This window comes from Micromesistius poutassou, assembly GCF_964030765.1.
Source record: "Micromesistius poutassou genome assembly, chromosome: 19".
NCBI classification, from domain to species: domain Eukaryota; kingdom Metazoa; phylum Chordata; class Actinopteri; order Gadiformes; family Gadidae; genus Micromesistius; species Micromesistius poutassou.
The window spans coordinates 925,826-942,553 of record NC_140289.1 but is presented as its reverse complement, the minus strand read 5'-3'; the positions used below and the strand labels follow the sequence as shown (position 1 = coordinate 942,553).

General features: G+C 54.1%; 1 protein-coding gene across 4 annotated transcripts in view; it reads right to left on the bottom strand.

Annotated features, from left to right (window-relative positions):
- The window catches only part of mdn1 (midasin AAA ATPase 1), a 72,994-nt gene that overhangs the window by 40,423 nt on the left and 15,843 nt on the right, over positions 1-16,728 (bottom strand). For all 4 annotated transcript variants that reach the window (XR_014639013.1, XM_084483509.1, XM_084483510.1 and 1 more), the window contains exons 21-45: positions 16,238-16,385; positions 15,684-15,791; positions 15,145-15,296; positions 14,360-14,538; positions 13,718-13,926; positions 13,114-13,260; positions 12,666-12,807; positions 12,251-12,385; positions 10,854-10,992; positions 10,376-10,508; positions 9,994-10,124; positions 9,759-9,897; positions 9,383-9,497; positions 7,463-7,726; positions 6,422-6,619; positions 5,617-5,825; positions 5,191-5,313; positions 4,776-4,973; positions 3,822-3,929; positions 3,440-3,628; positions 2,996-3,085; positions 2,506-2,769; positions 1,872-2,136; positions 810-969; positions 127-243 (exon numbers count right to left, since the gene is read on the bottom strand). Coding sequence is in view for 3 of the 4 variants with exons in the window: in XM_084483509.1 (XP_084339635.1) it covers positions 127-243; positions 810-969; positions 1,872-2,136; positions 2,506-2,769; positions 2,996-3,085; positions 3,440-3,628; positions 3,822-3,929; positions 4,776-4,973; positions 5,191-5,313; positions 5,617-5,825; positions 6,422-6,619; positions 7,463-7,726; positions 9,383-9,497; positions 9,759-9,897; positions 9,994-10,124; positions 10,376-10,508; positions 10,854-10,992; positions 12,251-12,385; positions 12,666-12,807; positions 13,114-13,260; positions 13,718-13,926; positions 14,360-14,538; positions 15,145-15,296; positions 15,684-15,791; positions 16,238-16,385 (4,062 nt within the window). In the remaining variant the exon portion in view is untranslated. The remainder of the gene's footprint in view (positions 1-126; positions 244-809; positions 970-1,871; positions 2,137-2,505; positions 2,770-2,995; positions 3,086-3,439; positions 3,629-3,821; positions 3,930-4,775; positions 4,974-5,190; positions 5,314-5,616; positions 5,826-6,421; positions 6,620-7,462; positions 7,727-9,382; positions 9,498-9,758; positions 9,898-9,993; positions 10,125-10,375; positions 10,509-10,853; positions 10,993-12,250; positions 12,386-12,665; positions 12,808-13,113; positions 13,261-13,717; positions 13,927-14,359; positions 14,539-15,144; positions 15,297-15,683; positions 15,792-16,237; positions 16,386-16,728) is intronic.

The following is a 16,728-nucleotide window of genomic DNA, read 5'->3' as shown; positions in this document are numbered from 1 at the left end:
AAACATGTTTCTGACATGTTATAACTCAACATGTTTCTGACATGTTATAACTCAACATGTTTCTGACATGTTATAACTCAACATGTTTCTGACATGTTATAGCGGGTTGGGGGCGTGGCTCCTCACCTGAAGTTGGGGTGGGGCGTGACCTTGGGCGTGGTCCCGTCGATGACGCCCCTCTCGTTGATGGTCAGGCAGCCCCCGGGCTCCAGGAGGGCATTGAGCCGGTCCAGCACCGACGGGCTGGACAACAACACAACACACGGTGAACGCACAACACAACAACACAAGGTGAACGCACAACACAACAACACAAGGTGAACGCACAACACAACAACACAAGGTGAACGCACAACACAACACAGTGAACGCTCAACACAACATGGTGAACGCACAACACAACACAAGGTGAACGCACAACACAACAATACAACACAAGGTGAACGCACAACACAACACAACACAAGGTGAACGCACAACACAACAACACAACATGAACGCACAACACAACAACACAACACAAGGTGAACGCACAACACAACACAAGGTGAACGCACAACACAACATGGTGAACCCACAACACAACACCACAACATGAACGCACAACACAACAACACGGTGAACGCACAACACAACACAAAGTGAACGCACAACACAACAGGATGAACGCACAACACAACAACACACGGTGAACGCACAACACAACAACACGGTGAACGCACAACACAACCAAATTGGCTACAGCGATGAGAAGCTCAGAGACAAAGACGGACAGGAAGTGGGCGGGGGGGGCCCTTCCTGGGGGTCACCTGCAGAAGTTGACGTTGTCCATGAGCAGCCAGTCCCCGGCGGTCAGCGCCTGCACCAGCATGCCGTCCAGCCACTCGAAGCCCCCGTTGGTCCAGCCGTCCTCCAGCTGGGCCAGCCGCTCCTTCAGCAGCGTGAACTCCATCTGCAGCTTGGACATGTCTGGGGGGGGGGGGGCACAGGGGTCACCCAGGGGTCAGCCAGGGGGTCAAGGGTCAGCGGGGACCAGGGTCCTCACAACAGCACGTTATTAAGAGCTTGGTGTTGAGCTAATGATAGCATGTAATCGGCGTGTTAGCATACAGCATTATGTGTGTAGCTTTAGCGATTACCTACTAGCATGTTAGCGGTTACCTGTGAGGACCTTGAACTTGATGTCGATTTTCTATTAGCATGCATTAGCATGTAGCCTTAGCATGTGGCGTTAGCATGTAGCGTTAGCGTGCTAGCGGTCACCTGTGAAGACCTTGAGCTTGGTGTCGAGCTTCCGTTAGCATGCATTAGCATGTAGCGTTAGCGCGCTAGCGGTCACCTGTGAAGACCTTGAGCTTGGTGTCGAGCTTCCGTTAGCATGCATTAGCATGTAGCGTTAGCGCGCTAGCGGTCACCTGTGAAGACCTTGAGCTTGGTGTCGAGCTTCCGTTAGCATGCATTAGCATGTAGCGTTAGCGCGCTAGCGGTCACCTGTGAAGACCTTGAGCTTGGTGTCGAGCTTCCGTTAGCATGCATTAGCATGTAGCGTTAGCGCGCTAGCGGTCACCTGTGAAGACCTTGAGCTTGGTGTCGAGCTTCCGTTAGCATGCATTAGCATGTAGCGTTAGCGCGCTAGCGGTCACCTGTGAAGACCTTGAGCTTGGTGTCGAGCTTCCGTTAGCATTCATTAGCATGTAGCGTTAGCGCGCTAGCGGTCACCTGTGAAGACCTTGAGCTTGGTCTCGAGCTTCCGTTAGCATTCATTAGCATGTAGCGTTAGCGCGCTAGCGGTCACCTGTGAAGACCTTGAGCTTGGTGTTGAGCTTCCGTTAGCATTCATTAGCATGTAGCGTTAGCACGCTAGCGGTCACCTGTGAAGACCTTGAGCTTGGTGTTGAGCTTCTGCAGCAGCAGGATGATGACCTCCAGCTTGTTGAGGGCCTCCGCCGTGACCACGCCCCCGGAGCGCTCCAGCCCCGCCTCCTTCAGCCAGCGGCGGAACAGCCCCCAGGTCTTCAGCAGGAACTCCGTGTCCTGCACGCCCACGTCCAGCGACATCAGCCCCCGCCGCGTCACCATGGCAACCACGTAGTCCACGTTCTCCAGCACCTGCTGCCACGGCCGCATGATGTCCACCTGGCGGGAGGGGGGGAGGGGGGGGAGGGGGGGGAGGTAAGCACGGGGCGAGCATCAGCGCTAGCCCTAGCATCAGCGCTAGCCCAAGGGGTGGTCCTAGCATCAGCGCTAGCCCTAGCCCTAGCATCAGCGCTAGCCCTAGCATCAGCGCTAGCCCAAGGGGTGGTCCTAGCATCAGCGCTAGCCCTAGCATCAGCGCTAGCCCAAGGGGTGGTCCTAGCATCAGCGCTAGCCCTAGCATCAGCGCTAGCCCTAGCATTAGCGCTAGCCCAACGGGTGGTCCTAGCATCCTAGGTGCCAGGACGTACAACATACACAAGAGGGGTTTGGGGGTGTGGGGCTGTGGGGGTGTGTGGGTCCCGGACTGACCTGCTCGAAGCCGCCCAGCAGCTCGGTGGTGTCCATGGCGCTGTTCATGGCCATGACGCGCAGCCGGTGGCCGGTGAGCAGCGCCAGCAGCCGCACCAGGCTGGTCTTGCCGCTGGCCGTGGGCCCCACCAGCACCGACATCCAGCCCATCTCCACGCACTTCATCAGGGACTCCAGCGGCCGCAGGGCCTGGTGCGTGATGGACAGGGGCGGGTCCAGGGTGACCGGCGCCCCGCCGCTGCGCTGCAGGACCGAGAAGCCCACCTTGGGGGGGGGGGGGGGGGGGGGGGGCGGGGGGAGGGAGAGGGGGAGAGAAGGGGGGAGGTTCTCAATAGGAATCCATATGTTGGAGATTCAGTCAGTGATAATGTAGTGTGGCAATGCTTTAGTTAATGATAATGTAGGACAGCATAGCAAGCTACGTTTTAGGTCATGCTTAAGTTACTATAACCTAGTATAACAGAAGAGAAGCAGAGCCGTGGGGACCGACCTGCAGGTTGAGGGGGGTGATGTGGAACTCTCTGGAGCGAGCGTACGGCTCAAAGTCCGCCCCGAACACCTTCCGGAACACACACAGCACCTGGGGGAAACACGGGCCTTCAGCACGGGGAGGGCCACCCTGAACGCCCTGGCCTTACCAGCCTTCAGAGTCTTTACTGATGGGTTGGAGGTTTGGAACAGTGACCTCACCTTTGACCTTATACATTATATTCCATTATTATTACATTAGCTTTGACAGACATCCTTCAGCTACTGAGTACAACGTTTGGGAACGCACTGTTTAAGGCTTGTTTAAGATTTTTATTTTACAGTATGTCTGAGACGGCCGGCTAGTCAGACAGTCAGACAGACAGGCACCCAGACAGTCAAACACAGTCAGTCAGCCAGTCAGACGGCCCGGTCAGCCCCAGCAGTCCGCTCCCCCTACTGGTACCTGTGCCTTGTCGGCCTCAGACCTCATCCGGTCGGCGTACACCAGACCCACGTGCTGGCCCGGGTTGAAGAAGCCTGGCGATTGGTCGGCCTGCATCAGCTGACACCAGCGGAACATGTCGCGCAGGTTGAACTCCCAGGGGCCGCCTCTCTGACCCCACTTCCTCTCCACGCTCACTTCCTGCACCAGCTTGGGAGTGAGTGGAGGGAAGGACGGAAATTAATAAAACACAGAATTTGGAAAAAATACAATACAATAAATATGATTAAAAGTAAACATCAAATGTATTGGTTGACACCATCGCACGTCTTCAGCCTTTCTTGGAAGACTTTCATCTTCCAAGAAAGTCCCCGGAGACTATTGGTGCTGGACATGGACGCACCGTGTGGCTGAACTCCACCATCTTGGAGATGATCTCCTTGTCGATGTTGGGGAAGATGGCGTCTCCGATGAACTCCATGTCTCCGCTGGTCAGCTGGTCCACGAACACCTGGGGACAGAGGAGACCAGCAGGTCAGGTCTAGAGACCAGCAGGTCAGTCTAGAGACCAGCAGGTCAGGTCTAGAGACCAGCAGGTCAGTCTAGAGACCAGCGGGAGAGACAGGAGACCAGCAGGTCAGTCTAGAGACCAGCGGGAGAGACAGGAGACCAGCAGGTCAGTCTAGAGACCAGCGGGAGAGACAGGAGACCAGCAGGTCAGTCTAGAGACCAGCTAGAGACCAGCAGGTCAGTCTAGAGACCAGCTAGAGACAAGCAGGTCAGTCTAGAGACCAGCAGGTCAGGTCTAGAGACAAGCAGGTCAGTCTAGAGACCAGCAGGTCAGTCTAGAGACCAGCAGGTCAGTCTAGAGACCAGCGGGAGAGACAGGAGAGCAGCAGCAGGTCAATACCGAAGGATGAACTACGGTACCTGGTTCATCCAGGTACCGTATGTCAGAGTACTACAAGCACTACAGTACTACAGTAGTACCTGGTTGAAGCTACTGGTGAGGGTCGTGGGCAGGCCTAGTTTAGGTGTGTATCAGAGTACAACCTCACTGCTACTTAAATATTCGGCAAAGGCAACGTGAATATTATTCACGGAGCCTGAGGTGAATAATTGTTTTAGTATATATACTACACGTGAACACTCCAAAAAATAAACAAGATAACTTTTTCCCGGGATTTATTTGTTTTTATTAGCGTGACGACGCGGTGAAAACAATATCCCGAGTTTTGCGATCTCAATCTCGGGAATGTCGCGAACCAATCAAACTGCGCCATCTCAGGAGGTTCACGTGTAGCATATACTACTACTACAGTATAACAGCAGTACTACCACGGCGCTACGCCCGTACCTGTGTGAAGCGGTTGAGGAAGGACTTGGGCAGGCCCTTGCGGCCGCCCCCCTGGGTGAAGGGGTTCTGGCAGCCGAAGATGCGGGTCTTGTGGTGCTGGACCTGGAAGCTCATCCCCAGCTCGGGGATGAAGATCTCAGCCCGGTGGTCGAAGCAGGCGTTCAGGCCCTCCAGGACCGACTGGGAGGCCAGGTTCAGCTGCGGGGCAGGACACGGGGTCAGCATACAGACAGACACATGGGTCCACTTACAGAGGACACACACGCAGGTCAACGTACAGAGGACACACACACACACACACACACACACACACACACACACACACACACACACACACACACACACACACACACACACACACACACACACACACACACACACACACACACACACACACACACACACACACACACACCTCGTCCAGGACGATCCAGTGTCCGGCCTTCAGGGCGGCCAGCAGGGGGCCGTCTCTCCAGGCGAACTCCCCCCCCTTCCCCCCCTCCACCGGGAGGTCCGTCCCAAACAGGTCTGTCACGTCCTGCAGGGGGGGGGGGGGGGGGGGGGGAGGGGAGAGAGAGAGGGGAGGGGAGAGAAATTAGATGAGACTTTGACGTGGGGAGCGTTTTATCCCACTGCGAATATTAGGAACGTGGGGAATAATCGACACAGCCAATTAAAATAAAGAATGAATGAACTAAGATTCGCACTACAGTAAGACCCCTTACTCATCACATCGTTTGGAAGTCACTTTTGATCTTGGAGCATCTGCTAAAACACTAAAATATAGTCCGATAAAGGATCTCAGGAAACGGATGTGATTGGACAGAGGAGTAGTGTTCACCGTCTGCTCTGATAGGTTGATCCGGACCAGGTGGTTCCCCGAGGCCTGGGCCAGCGCCCCCACCAGGCTGGTCTTGCCCACGCCGGGGGACCCCTCCAGCAGGACGGGCCGCTGCAGCTTCAGGGCCCTCAGGAGCCGCTGGGCGTTGACCGCCGTGGTGCCCGCCCCCATGGCGTAGTCCGCCAGGCTGCGGCCCTCGCTCTGAGGACCTGAGGGGGGCCGGGGAGAGGGGGGTGGGGGGGGGTGGGGGGGGTCAGAGACCGAGTCTGGTCTGGTACGCGTGTGATCGAACAAGCAAGGTCTCATGCATGCTCCTTCACGTGCACTACCTCACATTCACTCTCTCACGTGCACTACCTCCCATTTACTCTCCCCCTCACGTGCACTACCTCACATGCACTCCTTCCCAATCACTCTCACATGCACTACCTCACGTGCACTACCTCACATGCACTCCTTCCCAATCACATTCCCTCACGTGCACTCCTTCCCAATCACTCTCACATGCACTACCTCACGTGCACTACCTCACGTGCACTACCTCCCATTTACTCTCCCTCACGTGCACTACCTCACATGCACTCCTTCCCAATCACATTCCCTCACACGTGCACTCCTTCCCAATCACTCTCACATGCACTACCTCCCCTCCCCTCCCCCTCACGTGCACTACCTCACATGCACTACCTCATGTGCACTACTTCCCAATCACTCTCCCTCACGTGCACTCCTTCCCAATCACATTCCCTCACGTGCACTCCTTCCCAATCACTCTCCCCTCCCCTCCACCCTCCCCCCTCCAGACCTAGGGCGATGTAGAAGGGCTCAATGCCGAAGAAGTCGTCTCCCCACTGGGGCTGGCGGGACAGGCCCGTGTCGTAGACCCGCAGCGCGTCCAGAGCCTCCTGGTCCAGAGCTTTCATCTTCCCAAGCCGCCGCCGCAGGAAGCCCAGGCAGGAGCGCCGCGCCAGACGGGCCTGGTCCGCACAGCCCACCGTGGTGCCTGGGGAGAGGGAGGGAGCGAGAGAGAGAGAGCGAGAGCGAGAGCGAGAGCGAGAGAGAGAGCGAGAGAGAGAGAGAGAGAGATTTTACCATCCAACCATCCATCTTTCTAGGTACGTACTCTGTCCAGTCCTCCAACGTGTTAAAGAATAAAAGGTGTTTATCTGTAATCATCCCATGATCCAGTCCTCCTCACCCCTCCTCTCCCCCTCCCTACTGACACTCACCCCTCCTCTCCCCCTCCCTACGGACACTCACCCCTCCTCTCCCCCTCCCTACTGACACTCACCCCTCCTCTCCCCCTCCCTACTGACACTCACCCCTCCTCTCTCCCTCCCTACTGACACTCACCCCTCCTCTCTCCCTTCCTACTGACACTCACCCCTCCTCTCTCCCTCCCTACTGACACTCACCCCTCCTCTCCCCCTCCCTACGGACACTCACCCCTCCTCTCTCCCTCCCTATGGACACTCACCCCTCCTCTCCCCCTCCACACTGACACTCACCCCTCCTCTCCCCCTCCCTATGGACACTCACCCCTCCTCTCCCCCTCCCTATGGACACTCACCCCTCCTCTCCCCCTCCCTACTGACACTCACCCCTCCTCTCTCCCTCCCTACTGACACTCACCCCTCCTCTCTCCCTCCCTATGGACACTCACCCCTCCTCTCCCCCTCCCTACGGACACTCACCCCTCCTCTCCCCCTCCCTACTGACACTCACCCCTCCTCTCTCCCTCCCTACTGACACTCACCCCTCCTCTCTCCCTCCCTACGGACACTCACCCCTCCTCTCTCCCCCTCCCTCCCCTCCACTCCCCCTCCCTCCCCTCCCCTCCACTCACCTGACCCGAGGCCGTCCACGTACACCAGGCAGGCGGCGTGGATGAAGGCGGTGACGGTGTCCAGGCGCAGGTCCCACTCCACCTCCTCCTCCTCGTCCGCGGCGGCGGCCATGGTCATGAAGCCGTCCTCGTCGCGCTCGCACACCGTGTTCAGGAAGTGCACCCAGGACAGGACGTCGCGCACGCTCAGGATGCAGCGCCGCCCGAAGTCCTGGCGCGTCAGCCAGTCGATGAAGTCCAGCATCAGCTCGCCCAGGTCCCCGCCTGGTCCACAGGGGGAGGGGGGGGGGGAGTTAGGGAACCACCACGGAGGACCTCAACACGCTCAGAGTTCACCCCTGATACACTCCGCATAGCCACCCCCCCACACCCCTCGTACACACTTACTGTGTGTTGTACGTCCTGGCACTTAAAAACAGCATCCTTGGCATCATTTAGCATCTTATCCGAGCTATCTCTGTTGTGTACGGGGAATGGGTTAACCTAGTGATGGTTAGTGCTTGGCACTTTGTTCTATGAACATCCTCGCTGTACCGACAGAGATATACTGTTGTTTCTCTTTCTTCTGGCTTAGTGTACTTATTGTAAGTCACTCTGGATAAAAGCGTCTGATAAACGCCCTGGATGTTAAGGACCTGGAAAAGCTAAAGTCTGAATGTACCGAGAACTCCACCAGTACTGAGGAGTCCATCAGCCATACCACCATGAACACGCCCGATCTTGTCTGATCTCAGAAGCTAAGCATGGTCCGGCCTGGTTGGTACTTGGATGGGAGACCGCCTCGGAATACGGTGGTGGCCTGTAGGTGGCACTGTTCCCACTGGCCAAAAAACATCAATCCCGATGCCCCAGTGCAGTGACGGGGACACTGTGCTGTGGAAGGTGCCGTCCTTCGGAGGAGACGTAAAACCGAGGTCCTGACTCACTGAAGTCATAAAAGATCCCAGGGTGTCCTGGCTAAAACTGCCCAACCAGGCTCATTCAATCTGGCCCCCTAATCATCCCCCTATATATATATATATATATATATATATATATATATATATATATATATAGAATTGGCTCATTCATTAATTCCGTCACTCTCCACCTCAAGCTGGTGTGTGGTGAGCGTTCTGGCGCAGAATGGCTGCCGTGCATCACCCAAGTGGCTGCTACACATTGCTGGTGGTTAGTGAGGTCCCCCCTTCACTGTAAAGCATCTTTGAGTGTCTAGAAAAGTGCTATATAAATTCAATCAATCAATCATACTGACAGCAGCTGTGACGTGTGACAGTGTCTCGATGGGGTACCACTAAATAATTAAAACAATACTTTATCACGCAGAAATTCCATGAACGTTCAACATGATCACGAGCCGTCAAATTCATTCACCTGTTCATACCCAACTGACATTAAAGCTGCCAACGTTAGCCACCTAGCTCCTTAGCATTATCCACCTAGCTCCTTAGCATTAGCCTCCTAGCTCCTTAGCATCAGCCACCTAGCTCCTTAGCATTAGCCACCTAGCTCCTTAGCATTAGCCTCCTAGCTCCTTAGCGTCAGCCACCTAGCTCCTTAGCATTAGCCTCCTAGCTCCTTAGCATTAGCCACCTAGCTCCTTAGCATTAGCCACCTAGCTCCTTAGCATTAGCCTCCTAGCTCCTTAGCGTCAGCCACCTAGCTCCTTAGCATTAGCCTCCTAGCTCCTTAGCATTAGCCACCTAGCTCCTTAGCATTAGCCACCTAGCTCCTTAGCATCAGCCACCTAGCTCCTTAGCGTCAGCCACCTAGCTCCTTAGCATTAGCCACCTAGCTCCTTAGCATTAGCCACCTAGCTCCTTAGCGTCAGCCACCTAGCTCCTTAGCGTCAGCCACCTAGCTCCTTAGCATCAGCCCCATAGCATTAGCGGTGTGAGTGCCGTGACGGCTGGGCGCTACCTTCCAGGGAGAGGCCGGCCCGCAGGTTGTGCTGGACGATCTGCAGCAGGTCGGCCCGGCTGTTGCTCTGGGGACACCAGATCTCGGTGAAGCGGTTCCTGAGGGCCGGGGACAGCTGGGAAGAAACACACCAGGGTCAGCAGCCCCGCTACATGCTGAGGCTACAACTCGAGGCTAAAACAGAGCTGATGGCACGGCGAAGGCAAAGTTAAATGGGAGGCAGGAAGTGAGTGAGGTCCGAGCTAACTGAGCTAAGCTCCACAGGGGGTTGGGCTGGGATGACAAACCTGTGCTGATCGGCTTACATTGTACCCTCAAGTCTCCACAAATGAATACATTCACTTTGACACGTCTGATCATAACCTCACACACACACCTCCTTCTTGCCGAAGTCTCCCCCGGGGTTCATGGTGGCCACCAGGCGGAAGGCGCGGTCGGCCGTGATGAGCTCCACGTCGCTGGAGTCCCCGCTGCCCTTCTCCGCCAGCACCAGGGAGCGCTCCGTCTCCAGGACACTAAACAACAACAACAACAACAACAGTCAACCACCAGGGAGCGCTCCGTCTCCAGGACACTAAACAACAACAAGTCCAGTCTGTGTGTGTGTGTACCTGTTGAGCCTCTCCAGCACAGAGTCGTCGGCGAGGGAGATCTCGTCCAATAGGAACACTCCTCCCTGCTTCATGGCCAGGACCAGGGGGCCGTCGTGCCACTCGAACAGACGGCCGTCCTCCGCATCCCTCTGGAAAGACACACACACACACACACACACACACACACACACACACACACACACACACACACACACACACACACACACACACACACACACACACACACACACACACACACACACACACACACACACACACACGTTTTAGGAGGTTGGTCATCAGGAATCCTCTCCTACCGTAGGCCCTTTCTTTACAGAACCTGCTGCCTTTGTGTATATTATAAGTGTGTATTTTTGTGTGCATGTGCGTGTGTGCGTACCTGGTTGGTGTGTCTGACGGGCCGCAGCCCCCCCAGGAAGTCGGCGGTCTCCATGTGGAGGTGACAGTTGAGGGAGAAGAACTTCTGGGCCGCGAGCGCCGCGAACAGCTGGCAGATGGTGGTCTTACCACATCTGGACACACCGGCACGTTAAGATAAGAGAAGCAGCCTTAAGGTTAGATAAGGTAGGATCAGAGAAGCAGCGTGGAGATAAGGTATGATAAGTGATTAGATAAGATAAGGTATGATAAGTTCAGCAGCATTAAGATAAGGTATACCAAGAGCAGCAGGTTAAGATAAGGGGTGATAAGACAAGCAGCGTTAAGATAAGGTGTGATAAGCGTTAAGATAAGGTATACCAAGAGCAGCAGGTTAAGATAAGGGGTGCTAAGACAAGCAGCGTTAAGACAAGGTGTGATAAGCGTTAAGATAAGGTATACTAAGAGCAGCAGGTTAAGGTAAGGGGAGCGTCAGTTACCCGGTGTCCCCCACCAGCAGGACGGACTCGCCGAAGTGCAGGGCGCGGCCCACCAGCACGGCCAGCCGCCGCATGCCCGCCGTCCACACCACGTGACGGAACTCCTCCGGGACCCCCGCGATGCTGTCGATGAACGGACCTGAGGGGGAGACGCACCTTAGACCACCGGACGCACCTTAGACCACCTGACACCACCTTAGACCACCGGACACCACCTTAGACCACCAGACACCACCTTAGACCACCGGACACACCTTAGACCACCTGACACACCGGACACCACCTGAGACCACCTGACACACCTTAGACCACCTGACACACCGGACACCACCTGAGACCACCTGACACCACCTTAGACCACCTGACACCACCTTAGACCACCTGACACCACCTTAGACCACCTGACACCACCTTAGACCACCGGACACCACCTTAGACCACCTGACACACCTTAGACCACCTGACACACCTTAGACCACTGGACACAACCGAGACCACCGGACACACCTGACACCACCTTAGACCACCTGACACACCTTAGACCACCGGACACCACCTGACACACCTTAGACCACCTGACACACCTTAGACCACTGGACACACCTTAGACCACTGGACACACCACCTTAGACCACCTGACACACCTTAGACCACCTGACACACCTTAGACCACCTGACACACCTTAGACCACCTGACACACCTTAGACCACTGGACACAACCGAGACCACCGGACACACCTGACACCACCTTAGACCACCTGACACACCTTAGACCACTGGACACACCTGAGACCACCTGACAAGGAGACTGTGAGTCTGGGGCATCTCTATAGTGTCTAGTATCACTAGAGTGTCTCTGTAGTGTCTGTAGTGTCTAGTATCACTAGAGTGTCTCTGTAGTGTCTGTAGTGTCTAGTATCACTAGAGTGTCTGTAGTGTCTAGTATCACTAGAGTGTCTCTGTAGTGTCTAGTATCACTAGAGTGTCTCTGTAGTGTCTAGTATCACTAGAGAGTGTCTGTAGTGTCTAGTATCACTAGAGTGTCTGTAGTGTCTAGTATCACTAGAGTGTCTCTGTAGTGTCTAGTATCACTAGAGTGTCTCTGTAGTGTCTGTAGTGTCTAGTATCACTAGTGTCTCTGTAGTGTCTGTAGTGTGTAGTATCACTAGAGAGTGTCTGTAGTGTCTGTAGTGTCTAGTATCACTAGAGTGTCTCTGTAGTGTCTAGTATCACTAGAGTGTCTCTGTAGTGTCTAGTATCACTAGAGTGTCTCTGTAGTGTCTAGCATCACTAGAGTGTCTCTGTAGTGTCTAGTATCACTAGAGAGTGTCTGTAGTGTCTGTAGTCTCTGTAGTGTCTAGTATCACTAGAGAGTGTCTGTAGTGTCTGTACTCACTGAACTGTCCGGTGACCTGCTTCTGAGAGAACAGCATGTCCGGGTTGACGGTCCTCTTGAAGTGCTTCTCCAGGATGGACTGGATGGTCGCTTCCTCCTCGGGCTTCCTCACACGGCCAGCCAGCAGCATGTAGCCTAGAGACAGACAGACAGACATCATCACTGACTATTACACACTACTACCATCAGCCAGCAGCATGTAGCCTAGAGACAGACAGCATCACTCACTATTACACACTACTACTCACTATAACACACATCACTCACCATCAGTCACTATAACACTATTAGTAGGCAGAAGTCACCATCACTCACTATCCCTCAATACAACACACTATAAACACACTATTACACACAGTGGGAGCCACACTCTAGATATGAGGGCGGGACTACGGTGCAGAGGTCGACCACTCACCATCGTCGGCCAAATGCTGCAGCCAATCGCGAGACTCGTCGGTCTGCTCCTCCAGCCTGTAGCGGTCGGCCCAGCGGAACAGATCCCTGAGCGTGATGAAGCCGTGCTTCCCAGCGAACACCGAGGAGCCGCGACGCAGAGACTGGAGGACGGCACCGGTTAATGGGGTCGGAGGACAGGAAGTGGATCACATGAACAGGATGTGGATCACATGAACAGGAAGTGGATCACATGAGCGGGATGTGTATTCAACAAACAGGATGTGGATGAAAATCAATTGAACGTCAATCTAAATCCAGTGATAAGCTTTGAATGTCTAAGGTCTCTATTCCAGATGTCCTATCCTCTGGTCTCCACACAGAGATAAAGTACCGTGATGATCCCCATATCTCAACCAAACGAACCCATCAACCCAAAGAGTCGATCCAGAACGCGGTGAAGAGCTCACCTGGAGGTCCTGCATGACCTTCACCAGCTTGGAGCAGTAGGACGGAGGCAGGCTGCATCTCTGGTGGAGGATGGTCTCCAGCTCGTTGCTAGGCAACTCGTCAAAGTGGAGCTCCACGAATCGGTTCCGGAAGGCCCTGGACAGAACCTGGGAGAGAGGGACGGGTTCTGAGTCACCACACGTTGGACACGGACCGCGGAACAGCGACCACCACTTCTACCACATGACCCCGGGAAACACGCTTCTCCACGGAGTCTGACCGGGGATTCGCTTCTTCTGTGTCTTCAAGTGTAAACAAAGTCGCTCTTTATAATTCGTAGTATATTTCGTATCTTTTTCATTAATATTACTGCCCTATACTTCTGCTATGACACACATTCCCTTCTTTGATTAATAAAGAACATCTTTATTCAAATTTATAAAAGCATCTAAAGTTTTGACAAGTTCAGACGAGACACTCTTTTATCGGTTTAGATTCTGAACCGATAAAACAGTACAAACGTCCATAACGACCTCAACACCTCAACCAACAGACACCGTTTAGCAGCGGTCCAAACCGGTTCTAAACGTTCCACCCTGAGGATGCCAGACATTCCCAACTGACCTTCCTCCCGCCGTAGAGCCCAGGGGGATTCTGGGTAGCGAAGAGCATGAATCGGGGGTGGGCCTTGATGACCTCCTGGGTCTCCGCCACGAACAGCTCGCGGTTGTCGTCCAGCAGGCGGTTCAGGGCCTCCAGCACGTCGGTTGGGGCCAGGTTCAGCTCGTCCAGGATGATCCAGTACCCCTTCCTCATGGCGTCGATCAGAACGCCTGAACGCACACACAGTATGAGACCTGACTTAGTGAGGACGCCTACATAACACAGTGTGATACTAACTTAGTGAGTACGCCTACACACACAGTGTGATACTAACTTAATGAGGACGCCTACACAACACAGTGTGATACTAACTTAGTGAGGACGCCTACACAACACAGTGTGATACTAACTTAGTGAGGACGCCTACACAACACAGTGTGATACTAACTTAGTGGGGACACCTACACACACAGTATGAGACCTGACTTAGTGAGGACACCTACACACACAGTGTGATACTAACTTAGTGAGGACGCCTACACAACACATTATTACACTAACTTAGGGACTTACTTTCCCCCAGGAAACAAAAAAGCACAAAAATACAAACATAGCTAAGCTATATTGGCTATGCTGTAATGGCGGCGGGGTCAGAGGGCATACCCTCTTTGAAGAGCAGCTTCCCCTTGTCGTCGGAGGAGTAGCAGCCGATGTACTCCTGGATGTCCGTGTGCTCGTGGTTGTTGATGCGGACGCACTGGTTCCCTGTGGCCAGGCCCAGCCACCGGATCAGGCTGGTCTTACCCACCGAGGTCTCCCCCTGGATCAGGACCGGGTGACTCCTGCAGGGGACACAGCCGTTAAGACCTTCATGACCTTCAGGACCTAGCCTTCATGACCTTTAGGACCTAGCCTTCATGACCTTCATGCTCACGTTTAAAAGGAACAGCTCGTAACGTTGACCGGGAGGGCTGAGAAACCCTACTGCTGTCTAATTTCACGATATTGGAAATTCAAACATAACTGAGAGTGACCGGTGTTTCAGCAGGCCTCTGGCCGTGGAACTCCTTAGGTTGGGGACAATCTAGTTCCAGAATCTCAGTTGATCCACTTCGTTGGCTTGCCTCAATAGCGGCAGCACGCTGTGTTTATGTGCCAATTTGTTTCAAATCTGGCAACCCGGGATACTGGGAGAAAGGTGAACCGTAAAACACAGGCCTAACCCTGACCCTATGGACCTTTCAAAGAGGACATACTCGCTGAGGTATCGTCGGAGAAGCCAGAGTATGTTTCCGTAATCAGCAGGTTATGAGGCTATAGAAGGACTTCAACACATAAACGTCCGTCTTTGCCAAAGTGCCTCAAGCAGCCATTCGAGAGGACAGTTGGGTTTTGGCGGGAAAGTGTGCGGTAAGGGGCGGGGCTTTGGGGGAGACGGTTGTAATTACCCAGCAGACACCACTCTGACCAGGTCGCGCAGGTTGAGTTTGACGGAATCTGTAAGGATGTAGGTGGGGTCCAGGGAGGGCTCCAGCTCCCCCTGGGCCACCCAGTACCCCTCCAGGGGAACGCAGGCCCGGCCCGTCGGCTCCGGGATGGGCTGCGGACACACAGGACAACGTCAGCACCACCACCACTTCCTGTCACACTTCCTGCTTCCTGTTGACTCGGACTGGTTCAACGGCTTACCCTGACATCTATTTACACATTTATGTGACACCTGAATTTTAACACAGTAAATGTTGCAATGCCTTGTGGGAAACTTAAAAACTCAAAACTCAAAACTTAAAACACATGAGTAAGCAGTCTAAATGGGGACACATATGATATACTTTAATATAATGTTAAGCATACCGCAATCTTAATTGAAAATGTGTGTGTGCGCGCGCGTTTGCATGTGTGTCTGATTGAGTAAGTGAATATTTGTGAGTAAGGGAGTGAATGAGTGAGTGAATATTTGTGTGTGAGTGTGTGTGTGTGTGTTCACCTGTCTGAGACACTTGACGTTGCCCCCCAGGACGTACTGAGACACCAGCTTCTGGACCTGGGGGTGTGAGCTGCGGTCCAGCTGGGTGAGGAAGCTCAGACAGAAGCCCTGCAGGGACAAAACACCCTCAGTGACGACCCCGTTGACTGGAGGATGCTTCTAAAGTAAGACCTTCTACAGTAAGACCTTCTACAGTAAGACCTTCTACAGTAAGACCTTCTGTAAGACCGTCACTAGCATGTTAGAAGGTGGTTTCAGAAGGTAAAAGGAGCCCAGGACAGCCTGCGTTTCCCTGCTATTTCTGCTCCTTATCATGGGGTTGCTAGTAGTTCAAACATAGTGGTGCTGCATTTCAACTAGATGTTTCTCTCCACTCCATCGTGCAGAAACATCAATTCAGCTGGTCAAGATAAAACAGTCGAGGAACGAACAAAGTAAACACAACAGTCGTCCAGGTTTAGGACCCCAGCCCGTTGGTGGGCTGGTTCCAGCAGACGGCTCCAGACCCAGTCAGGTCGGAGGGCGGAGACGGGGGGAGGGGCCGGTGAACCTACCTCGTACAGGGAGCGTTGCATGTTGTGACAGGGGTTGAGGGCCACGTATTTGAGGGCCCTGCAGAGGGTCCGGAGGCTGTAGTGCGGCCGGTGGCCCGTCCCGTCCACCAGCCGGCTCTGGGCCTCCCGCCGGATGGCCAGGTAGAAGCTGGAGGAAGTGGAACACAGGGGGGGGGGGCAAGGTGAGCTGGAGGATCTCAACGAAGGATCAACTAGGGATCAACTAGGGACCACAACTAGGGATCCCAACTAGATCTCAACTAGGGATCCCAACTAGAGATCTCGACTAGAGATCACAATGAGAGAGCCCAACTAGGGATCACAAGGAGATCTCGGAGGATTAAAGCCACTCAACCCCACTGGAGACCTGGATACGGGTGCAGACTTTGCCAACAGTCCGCCAAACTTTAAGGTGTGCTCAAACATCCACGTCAAGAAAGACAAAACCCTTTAGACTGAGGTCAGAAATCACTACGACATGTCGGCGAAAT